This window comes from Molothrus aeneus, chromosome 21, assembly GCF_037042795.1.
Source record: "Molothrus aeneus isolate 106 chromosome 21, BPBGC_Maene_1.0, whole genome shotgun sequence".
Taxonomy (NCBI): Eukaryota; Metazoa; Chordata; class Aves; order Passeriformes; family Icteridae; genus Molothrus; species Molothrus aeneus.
This window is the reverse complement of record NC_089666.1, coordinates 7098792-7110167: the sequence shown is the minus strand read 5'-3', so window position 1 is coordinate 7110167 and position 11376 is coordinate 7098792. Positions and strand designations below refer to the sequence as shown.

The window sequence follows — 11376 nt, the reverse complement described above, 5'->3', positions numbered from 1 at the left end:
AATAAATATTTTTCTTTATCACCGTGTGCAGTATTGCTTAGAAAAGTTTTTCTTGCGTGAACATGTAAGTTGTCAGATAAACTAGGTAGTTACAAATTAAATTAGTTGCTGCATATTCTTCGCTGCATATTCTTGAAGAACTGTAGCTTAAGCTTAGTAACTTAATTACTTTATATCAAATAAATAGTCCCTGACATTCTGAAACAAGTAGCACCACCTTTCTGATACTTCTTATCCATTCAAAACGCTTACAGACCCCATCGGAGTCAGACAAAAATCTGTTGAAGCATGGAGGGCTTTTGATTAGATTGAAGCTCTTCCCTAATTACCAGACTTGTATAAATTTAAGCTGGTTTCCAAAACAAAAAGAAAAGGACAAATAGCCTTTATACAGTTCGGGAAATGTGGGGCCCAGCAGTAAAATGCCTGGCGTTTAAGCTGTGGATTCTGACAGCGTCTTCCTTCTGGGACTGAGTGGTTTCATTTGTTTGAAAACAGAACTGCTGTTAGAGCGTTCTGTGAGTAGGAATCCCAGTCCGGGGCAGCAGCCCCGCTCACAGCCCTTAACAAACAGCAGCAGCAGCAGCAGCAGCAGCAGGCAGAGCTTTCTGCGCCAGCGGATGGCGCCTCTGCAGCGCGGCTCCTCCACGGAACGGGCCGGTGCTCAGTGCCGAGGGTGCAGGGGTTAAACACGCAGAAATTCCGCAGAAATTCTCCAACTGCTTCCAAGCTGCGCTCTCCAGCAAAACCGCTGTGAGACGCAATACAGAAAGGCAATAATGACCTTGAAGGACGAGAACAGAACTCCCCAGAGAAGCACTTGAAGGGTTTTACTCAAAGGTGTTTCAGACCACTTCAATTATCTTAAAAAAAAATCCCAAGGAGACAAACACAAAATGAAGTGTAATGTAAAAATCAAAGGTAACAATGTACGTCTATTCTATAAAAAGGCTGGCAGTATATATTATGATCCAAGTATTGGTTTCCTTTCCGAGCTCCCTGGTTAAGTCATCAAAATATTTTGTTCAAAATAATTTAGATCAATAAAGTACAATAAAAATGTATATGAAAACACAAGGCCAGATAGCCTACCTGCCTCATCTCTGCATTTAAAAAATGGATCAATTCTACTGCTATATAATTATTTGCAGCATGTATGAAAATATGTCCTAATAGTTCATATGGATCAGTTTAGTTCCATCTTAAGAACATCCAGCTTTTATGGGATTCTTTCCCTTGCTGACTCAAACCACACTGCCCCGTGCACGGCTCACTGTTCAGGTCACATTATTAGTGACTGTTCATCCTGGGCTAAAAACTTGCAGATGCAACCCTCAATTCGTTTATCCTTTGCCAGAAGAGCAACTTATAAATATCCTTTTCTCTTTCATCTTTGTGTATTATAACTCAAAACAAAATGAGCTAGGGATGAACCTCCTATATACTTACATGCAACCTGGCTGTTTTTTTCTGTGGCTGAGTTACATTTCGAGTGTGAGGGAAAAGACTAATATCTTCCAGAAATATAGTATTTTGTGGTATAATGAGGGAATTACGTGCAGAAAAGTTTGTAATAAGGAAAAAAAAAAGACTTCATGTTCAAACTACACTTATAAAAGTCCGAGACCAAGTACCCAACGGGGTCTTGGCATCTTGTTTTTTCCTTGCTGTGTTACTCAGCTCGCAATAATTAGATTTACATCCCGTGAATTCTCAATCACCCCTCACTGACAAGGGGTTAATATTTACGAGCCCATTGGAGAGGGAAGGCTTCGGCAGCTTGACCCTCCCCGGGGTCGCGGCGTCGCTGAGGGGCAGCTGCCCCGTTCCGGGCCTCGTTCCGGGCCGTGTTCCCGTTCCCGCCTCCCCGGGCCCCTCACGAACCGCGGCCCCTCACGAGCCCCGGGCCCGCCTTTCCCGGGCCCCGCCCAGGCCCCGCCCCTCCCTCCCCTCGGGCCGCTGCCATTGGCCGGCGCGGCGCGCGCGCGGCCTCGGCGTGCTCCGCCCTCCGCGGGGTCACGTGATCCCCAAGATGGCCGCCGCCGCCCTGTTGTTTTGATGAATAATCTCTGCGCGGGGCAGCGGCCGCGGGCGGGCGGGGGCCGGGGCCGGGAGCTCTGAGGGTCGCGGGGGCACCGGGAGGGCAGCTTCCCCTCGGCCGCGGCGGCAGCTGAGGCGCGGGTGGGCGGCGGGGAGCGGGCCGGGGGCGGCGGTGCTGCCGGCGGGCGAGGCGCGGCGCGGTCGCCCCGGAGATGCCCTTGTGAGGCGGCCCGGGGGGCAGCGGCGGCAGGAGAGCGCTGCCTCGGAGCGGCCCCGCGGCGGGGCGGAGGAACGCGCCCCTCCTCCGGGCACCATTAAGAGGAAGGCGATGGAGGAGCTGAGCGCGGACGAGGTGAGTGCGCGGGGCCGGGGCCTGAGGGGCGGGTGGGCCCGCGGGGAGGGGGCGCCGGGCTGTGCTGGGCCCGGCTCGGGCCCGAGGGTGGGCACGGAACCATCCTGAAGAGCTCTGCCTTCGCCCCCTCTCTGTGCTCGGTGGGTTTTTCTCCCCTCCTGTCCCCGGGCTGGCCCTGACCCGCGACCCTCCGGCTCGGCCACGGGGTTGGGTTGCTGCTCTCCTGGTTAATTGTTTATTCTCTGCTTCCATCTGCTAGGTAGCCTTTGTCTGCAGCGTGTTCCTCTCTGTGTCAATACTAGGCGTTTATGTGTTCTTTGTGTGTGATTCGAAACACCCAACCTTTTACCATAGTAAAACACTTGAAATTTTGCTTCCTTAGACTCTTTGCTGAGAAGCAAGATGGGTGTGTTCGTGGTCTTATATTTAGTATCATTTCTTCTTGAAGCAGCTTGAATCAGGCTTGTCAGTTTTCCACTGTTTCCTTTGATTTTCTTTATTAATTCAAGCTCTTCATCTTTCACTGAAGAATTCTAGTGTTATGCTGTAGTTGGCAAACATCTATAATGTATATATTCTATTCACATAGAATAAGGTGAACTATTCCTTGTTTCTTTCTTTTAAAGGATGCTGCTTCCCCTGGTTTTTAATATATAATTAAGGTCTTAAGGTTTGCCTATATATTAGAGGGTTTTCAAATTAATTATTTGGGTTATTGTAGCAGGATCCAGGGAGTTTCCCAGTGATCCTGTGTAATCCTGAAATCAAAATGTGTTGCACTGGACCTGCTGCAATACAGGCTCAGTGCTGTGCTTATAATCCAGGGAGGATCAAAAAAAGTTATTTTTATTCTGTCCATATCTTATAGTGGGATTGTAGGGCAGGGTGGCTGCTGTTGCCACTCAGATTTGTATTCCAAAAAGTTGGGATGTTTTTGATGATGTTGTCTGTCACAATTTAGTAATCCTCCTGTGTTGCATCATGATCTAGGAGAAAACACTTTTTGCTGTTTACTTGGTGGAGGTCCTCATGCTCTGTGCAAGCACTGAGAAAAGGAGAGCAGTTCCCATGTTGGGAGGAGTGGGATGGGACACTGGTGGTGTAAGTCTGCTGGGAAAAAGGATCTCCAGTTTTACAGGTGTATTTAATGAGTGCTTTGTTTACCTGCAGCTCTTCTCGTTGTTAAACTGCCCTGATCCTGAGGTGTTTTATGATTAATTTCAGAATTATTTAACCTATGTAGGCTTATTTGTGTCACTGCCTCAGCACATTACTGACATCATCAAAACCACTGCATCATGGATCTGAGGCTGCAGGAAAGGAGTTCTCCAGTGAGGACTCATCCACCTTTTTTGGCCAAATGTTTGTCTCGAGTGACTTTCCATGTCCTTCTTGTCCAGTTCAGCAAGGGCCAAACCAAATGGTCTTTTAGATGATTGCTTGTGACAGTCTTGTATCATTTTAACAGAGTCACAGTGTCACTTCTTGTTATTAATGGATTGCTCACTGAAAAGTCAGAGCCAAGTTGATTTTAATTTTCCTCCACATCTCCACTTTGCTGTTACTTGGCACAGTGGGCCTGGATGAGATTATATTGAAAAATAACCTTCTGAAATATACTTCATGTTACTTCTTCAGATTCAGACTTTTTTTCAGGCAACGACTGAAGTGAAAAAATGCTTAACAGAAGTTTAATTGCAAGGCTCTTACAGATAAGGTTATCTTCTGTTATCAAACCATAATTAAATATAACACTAACGGGTTGCAGCTTAAAAAGAGGAGATACACAGTTGATCACACTTATATTTTAGTTTCAAGAAGATATTTTCCCCTCCTATTAACAGTGTCTCTCATTGACATTTTCTTACTGTTCTCTTTGTTAATGCACTAAAAGTTGTAATTTATTACAGACCATAGTAACATTTTTAGGAGAGGGGAGAAAGAAATTTCCTTCTTAGTATGTGAGTTTTAGCACAGTAGATAGAGCAAGATGAGAACAGGGACTTCACAGAATTGAATAGGAGATTTATTTACAGTCTCACTAAGCAGTTGCCACTCTAGCAGATACAGATACATAATGTTTTTAAACTGAGAATGTGTGAGCCTGAGGGACTAGTCTTCCTGGGTGTATCTTTATTACCTGGTGCCAAATTAATTTATCAGTTAACCATCTTTAGCAGGGTGCTCTTTTTACATTTTTCCTTGTGGTGCATGCAGCTAACAGCTTTTAAGAAGTCCATTTAGATCAAAAATGTATTTCTGAAAACTGCTATTTATAGATCTAGTCCAGATGTGTCCAGCAAAAGCTGTACTATACTGTACCAGTTAAAAAGCAATGTGCTTGTCCCATTCAGCCAATTAGGTGTTTTTTTTAATTAGGCTTTTAAACTGTGTGTTCTGGAGCTGTGCTCTGCAGGGAAGATGGGCTGTGGAGCAAGCAATGCCCATGTAATAGGACTGAAAACCTTGTCACTGTTAGGTAACATAATGACACATAACAGCTTTGTCATATGTCACTGGCTCAGATCTGCACTCAAGGGTTGGGGATCATTCAAATGCCCTAAACTTCCCTAAAATATTATTTGAGACCCCAGCTTTGTGCTGCTGGGTGGTAATTTGGAGGCTCATTCAGTCTGAAATGGGAACAGGTTATTGGAGGGAACTCCCATACTTCTGAGGAGGGATTTGTGTGCCGGTGGAGTCTGGATTGTCTCTTGTGTTGTGCAAACAAGCTGTGTCTCCTGAGCCCCATCTTCCCTTCTCTCCCTTCTGTTCAGCCTGAAGATCCAGGGAATTCACTGGATAGAATGTGTCCACCAATTTTATGCCATCTTTTCAAACTTGGCCTGTACTTGGCCTTTTTAGCATAGTATTGCTCTTCTTTTATCTCTTACTTAAAACTTTCTAGTCTTCACATCAAACTTCGGATTCCTGAAATAATTTTATATAAACCTGGAGGAATATGACAGCTTGAGGTATCCAAGAACCAGATCTGGTCCTTCAACATGTGCTCCATGCACCCTCACTTGTGAAAGCTGTGGCTGTCAGTGGGAAAAATATTCACAGTTTGTTTATATTTTAGCATTACTTTGTTCAGCAGTAAGGAAGGTGATTGTAAACTGCCCATCATCCTTAAAGGGGCAGGGGAACATATTGTATTAGTTTTTATTGCAATCTCTTGACTCAAAGCAGCAGATGTTTGTTCCAGGCCCTGCTCAGACTGTTCTGCAGGGTGGTTACAGGCTGGGGGCCTGCTCCCTGAGAAAGGCGGGTGCTTGATGGGCTAAGGGTGGTGAATACCAGGCAGGAGAAGGGTCTGGGTGTCCTCCTGTGGCAGCAGTGCTGCCTGCAGGGGGATTTGCTGTGACACGGGCATGGATCTTGCCTAGGGAGGGCAGGGAAGGAACGCCAAGTGCCACTAGTGTCCTCAGTTATCTGCCTGCCACTGGGAGAGGATGAAGAGGGGACCTTGTTTGAGTAATCAACTGGACTGTACTTGTGAATTAATTAATAAATGTGTTGGGTATCATCTCTGCCCTCTTCTCCTCACATATCTCCTTCCTTGCTCTGATTTGGAACTCGCTAGCAAGCATTAATGGAACAGTTGTGGAAGAGCTCCATATCACATTAATTATATAAAAAGCAAGAAAAAGAAATCATCTTTCTCCTTCAGACACTGGTGCATATATGGAGTGCCTGTGTGTGTATTTGTTGTATTTGTGAGCTGTGAACACTTAATTTGGATTCAGATATGGGGACATGTAGCTGACATTTTCTCAGTTATACCTTTGAGGGCTGAGGTAGTTCTGGAGTTTTTCAGATAAGCACTTGGATGAAAAACTGAAAAATTGAAATATGAGGTATAAATGAAGAAGGAGAAGACCTTAATATGTATTACTTTTACCTAAAGACAAAGCTGAACAATTTATTTCTGCATTAAGCTCCCCTATTTTGCTTGACAAGGAGGAAGGATTAGAGATTCTATTCATAGCTATTTTTTTGAGTCTTAAAAAAAATGTAGCTGCCTTCCATGTTCATGTGGTGACACCTGTCGTGGAGGGAGATGTAGTTCCAGACACTGTTTTCTCACAGTTTTTGAAGTCTGATTTAATTTGATCTGTTCTTCTTCCTGTTGGAGTAGGTTTCACAGGCCATTAAATGATACAGCAATGTAGTGTAGACATTGACTTGACACAAATCTTTTGTTCACTCTTTCAGTTGCCTGGCAGTTCTTTAGGACAATGAGCAGAAATGAAAACTTTTAAGTTGTGTGCAATGCCTGAGTGTCATAATATGAAGAGAATAACAGGAATTGCTGATTTTTGCAGGGAAGAGAGCTGACATCCTCAAATATACTTTTACTTTGGGCCTGTTTCAAGCCAAAGATGTAAGCTTTGGGCAGAGATCCTGTAAGGCAGCCTGTGATAATAAATAATTTATTTCTGATTTTTGTTTGTGCGAAGATTAAAGCATTATGAATCTAGTTTCATAAGTTTTGTGTATTTCTCATGTATAATATTAGTGTTATGTGATCACATGCCAGTTTTAATAAGTAAATTTGTAACAGTTTTCTGTAGTTGGATTTTGAAGGCAGATGCTTCTCTTAAAAGGCAGATGCTTCTATCTTAAAAGGAACATGCAAAAACTGTTTTTAAAATTCTTTGTGATGGAATGCCTCTAGGTGATAAGAGGATGTTTTTTACTCTGTCTTTACTTGTCAAGGTGCTTCTGTCCATCACACAGGGTGCAGTTCTGGTGTTGCAGTTCTGTTTTGGACTAATTTGGACAGTGGTGGTCTTGCATAACTTTCAACTGGATCTTCTTTAGCACGGGTGTGTTGGTATCATGTGGTGTGAAGTTAAAGCAAAGGTCACATTCGTGTTGTCCCTTTTATCACATCAACATGGCTTGTCAAATGCCAAAGTAAATGGGGAGGAGTATTGCAGGTTTTGAAACTGCTGAGCAGTAAACGTTAAACGGGTCTTGCACAACCCCTCAAGGGACAAACACAGCATTCCCAGTGCACATGGTTTTCCAAGGCAGCAAACACATACTTTGAATTTGAACACGGAGGGTACTGTGTGCTGTGACACAGAGCAGTGGAAGGGCAGCCAGCCCAGCTCCACTGAGCAGGCTTCAGGTAAGGCTGCAGTGTTGTGTTTGTCTTTGCAGGAGACAGGGGGGTTCACTGGGCTCCTCTCCTGACAGGGGGGTTCACTGGGCTCCTCTCCTGGCAGGGGGGTTCACTGGGCTCCTCTCCTGGCAGGGGGGTTCACTGGGCTCCTCTCCTGACAGGGGGGTTCACTGGGCTCCTCTCCTGACAGGGGGGTTCACTCACTCCTCTCCTGACAGGGGGGTTCACTCACTCCTCTCCTGACAGGGGGGTTCACTGGGCTCCTCTCCTGGCAGGGGGGTTCACTGGGCTCCTCTCCTGACAGGGGGGTTCACTGAGCTCCTCTCCTGACAGGGGGGTTCACTGGGCTCCTCTCCTGGCAGGGGGGTTCACTGAGCTCCTCTCCTGACAGGGGGGTTCACTGAGCTTCTCTCCTGGCAGGGGGGTTCACTGGGCTCCTTCCTCTCCTGGCAGGGGGGTTCACTGAGCTCCTCTCCTGACAGAGGGGTTCACTGGGCTCCTCTCCTGGCAGGGGGGTTCACTGGGCTCCTCTCCTGGCAGGGGGGTTCACTGGGCTCCTCTCCTGGCAGGGGGGTTCACTGGGCTGAGCTCCTCTCCTGGCAGGGGGGTTCACTGAGCTCCTCTCCTGGCAGGGGGGTTCACTGAGCTCCTCTCCTGACAGGGGGGTTCACTGGGCTCCTCTCCCTGACAGGGGGGTTCACTGGGCTCCTCTCCTGGCAGGGGGGTTCACTGGGCTCCTCTCCTGACAGGGGGTTTCACTGGGCTCCTCTCCTGGCAGGGGGGTTCACTGGGCTCCTCTCCTGACAGGGGGGTTCACTGGGCTGAGCTCCTCTCCTGACAGGGGGGTTCACTGAGCTCCTCTCCCTGGCAGAGGGGTTCACTGGACTCCTTCCTCTCCTGACAGGGGGGTTCACTCACTCCTCTCCCTGGCAGAGGGGTTCACTGAGCTCCTCTCCCTGGCAGAGGGGTTCACTCACTCCTCTCCTGGCAGGGGGGTTCACTGGGCTCCTCTCCTGACAGGGGGGTTCACTGGGCTCCTTCCTCTCCCTGGCAGAGGGGTTCACTCACTCCTCTCCCTGACAGGGGGGTTCACTGAGCTCCTCTCCCTGAGAGGGGGGTTCACTCACTCCTCTCCTGACAGGGGGGTTCACTGAGCTCCTCTCCCTGACAGGGGGGTTCACTCACTCCTCTCCTGTCCGGGGGTTCACTGAGCTCATTTCCCTGGCAGGGGGTTCACTCACTCCTCTCCTGGCCGGGGGTTCCCTGGGCTCCTTTCAGTGCTCTCCTCTCCCCGCAGATCCGGCGGAGGCGCCTGGCGCGGCTGGCGGGCGGCTCCTCGTCCCAGCCCACCACCCCGCTGACGTCCCCTCAGAGAGAGACCCCGCCGGGGCCGCCGGGCGCAGCCCCAGCGCCGGGGCCCTCGCACAGCCTGGGCCTCAACGTGCACAGCATGACCCCAGCTACCTCTCCCATCGGGGCGTCAGGTAGGCCGGCAGCTCCCGCTGCTCGTCCTGTGTCTGTGCGCGCTCCTTACTCGGCTCCTCGCTGTACTCAGCACTGCTGCCGCTCCTGCTCTTACTGAGAGTCATTTTCAGAAACAAATGTTGCAAAACGGTGAAAGAAGGTACTTTTTGTTTGCATTTTCCAAGTAATAAATGGTTTTCCATTTATTCCATTTACGCTTGTTTTCCAGGTGTGCGTAAACTCATGACATTTGCAATATGGGTTACCAAAGCTTAAAAAAGTTTGTAATAAAGTTCATTATTACACAATATTATGGAAAAAATATGTCAAGGAGACAGGAAAATCCCTTTCAAGTTTTGCAACACAGTCTCTATTGATTGGTTTCTAGGTACATTCTAGCAATCGGTCTCAAGTTAATTTTTGATCTTTAGTTGCAAGCAATCAGCAGAATTAAAAATAGCAAGCCATGACTGGACATTGTCAGTGTAAGAATAAAGTATTTGCTTTCTGCTTTGTATTACTTTGCCAATTTCACTATTTACTGGAGGGAATACAAGCAGGATATTTACAAATTGTATTTATTTCAGAAGATGCAACAAATAACTGATCTGTTAAAATCATACAAATGCAGCAAACAGGGGAAGTTGGGAGGGTTGCTCTATAGAGAGGGGAAGACAAAATTCATGTATTTATACCACATTTGACCTGACAGAAATTAATTTTGATTTCAAATTATCTGACTTGGGAATCAGGACAAATTGACGTGTTTTCCAGTATTGTGATCTTTATCTGAAAACTGAAATAGTTTTGCACGTTGTGTTACTAAGCTTAGAGGTTCTCAAAACCATCCCAAAACAAATTTAAGCTGGTTCTAACAAGGTTTCCAATATGATTTCTAACAGTTTAATAAAAATAACATTTTTCCAATGGTCTTTGATGAGCTTGCAGAATTCATTAACATTTACCTATTTGCTTCTTGAATTTTCTGGTTTTCCCTTTGGCAATTAGAGTATTTTACAAGCTTCAATCTTGTAGTTTAATTACAGTGCTGTTCAGAAATACCTAGAAGTGACTCCTTCCTGCTTGTTTTGTTTCCTTACATCCAAAGCAGGACAGAGAAAAGCTATCAAAAGCATTTTCTGAGATAAACTCATTGCAGATGGAATTTAACACTCTGTATTGTTCTCATGACTAAAGGCAGCAACCCAGAGGTGGAGGTGTCTTCTTTTTCTTAAGAATGGTGCAGAGTTCACTCACTGTGTTCCCTCAGCCTGTGGGTACATGACTGTTTTAATCCATCTGAGGTCTGACTCTTGCTGAAAGGAGCATTTGTTCTTCTGCTGTCTGTGGCAGCTGTGTGATGAGGGGAATTGTGGGCTTAGTACAAGTGAAAACTAACCCAGGAAAAGTAAATGTTTAATTTCCAAACAGAAGAGGTCCTGATCCATCCCAGGGCACAACTGGATAAACAATACTGGCAGCAGAGCAGGAGGTGTGGAAATGTGTACCTGGAGGTAGAAATGCTCAGGTATTGGCAGGTTTATTGAGGTTTATTGAGGTTTGAAGTGCTCAGACAGTGAGGACCATGGAGATTTCTGTTTGGAGAATTCCCCAGGACAGTGCCTGACTGTACTGACTGGATTGGCTGATGACCCAAAGCAGGAGTTTCTGGTGTTTGCTTCCTACAGTGACATTTGTGCAGCTGTTTAATAATGTGTTACTTTTTCACATCAGGGTAAGAGCTTTGGTTAAATTGGGGAATGGATCAGGAAAAAAATACGAAGGTTTATCTTGTGTGTTTATGTAGCATAAATGAAGACTCAGCTAATGCTGTGTGGTTTGCAGCAGTTCCTTTCAGCAGCAGGCTGAAGTGACTGCAGAGGATTTTAATTCATTTGGACACACAGAGAGCAGCTCCAGCAGAACAGTGTCCTTGTAAGCATCCATTGTTCTAAGGAGTTGCCTGTCGTGGTGAGATCAGACATAAGAATCAATTTCATGGAAAATATCATTATTTTGTATGTATTATGAAAATACCTTAGAAAACCTAAACCCAGTGTTATCAGTGGCAGCTGGAGCTTTAGGTGTCTGGTATTTTACTGTATACCTGATCTAGCAAAGTAGAGATGCCAGTAAATTCTGGAAGATCTGTATGAAAAGATGGCAGGTGGAGGAGGGCTGTTGATGAGTGCTGCAGCATCACTGTTGAAGTACATTTTCCTGGCTATAAGAGTAAGACCCCAAGGGAATGCAGAGCAATGCAGTCCTTTGCCCTGGTGGGCCCTGTTTGCTCTGGTCTCTTCTGTCCACTGACTTAGCTAGATTTTCTTTGGGAGGAGGAGAGATGAAGACCTCAAGGAATATTTGTTGCCCCTTTATAATTGAT

General features: G+C 46.2%; 1 protein-coding gene across 2 annotated transcripts in view; it reads left to right on the top strand.

The window, feature by feature from the left end:
- The first annotated feature begins 2285 nt into the window (after positions 1-2285).
- UBE4B (ubiquitination factor E4B) overlaps positions 2286-11376 on the top strand; it is a 33815-nt gene continuing 24724 nt past the window's right edge. For both annotated transcript variants that reach the window (XM_066563888.1, XM_066563889.1), the window contains exons 1-2: positions 2286-2392; positions 8824-9010. In XM_066563888.1, the coding sequence (XP_066419985.1) occupies positions 2369-2392; positions 8824-9010 (211 nt within the window). In that variant the 5' untranslated portion in view covers positions 2286-2368. The remainder of the gene's footprint in view (positions 2393-8823; positions 9011-11376) is intronic.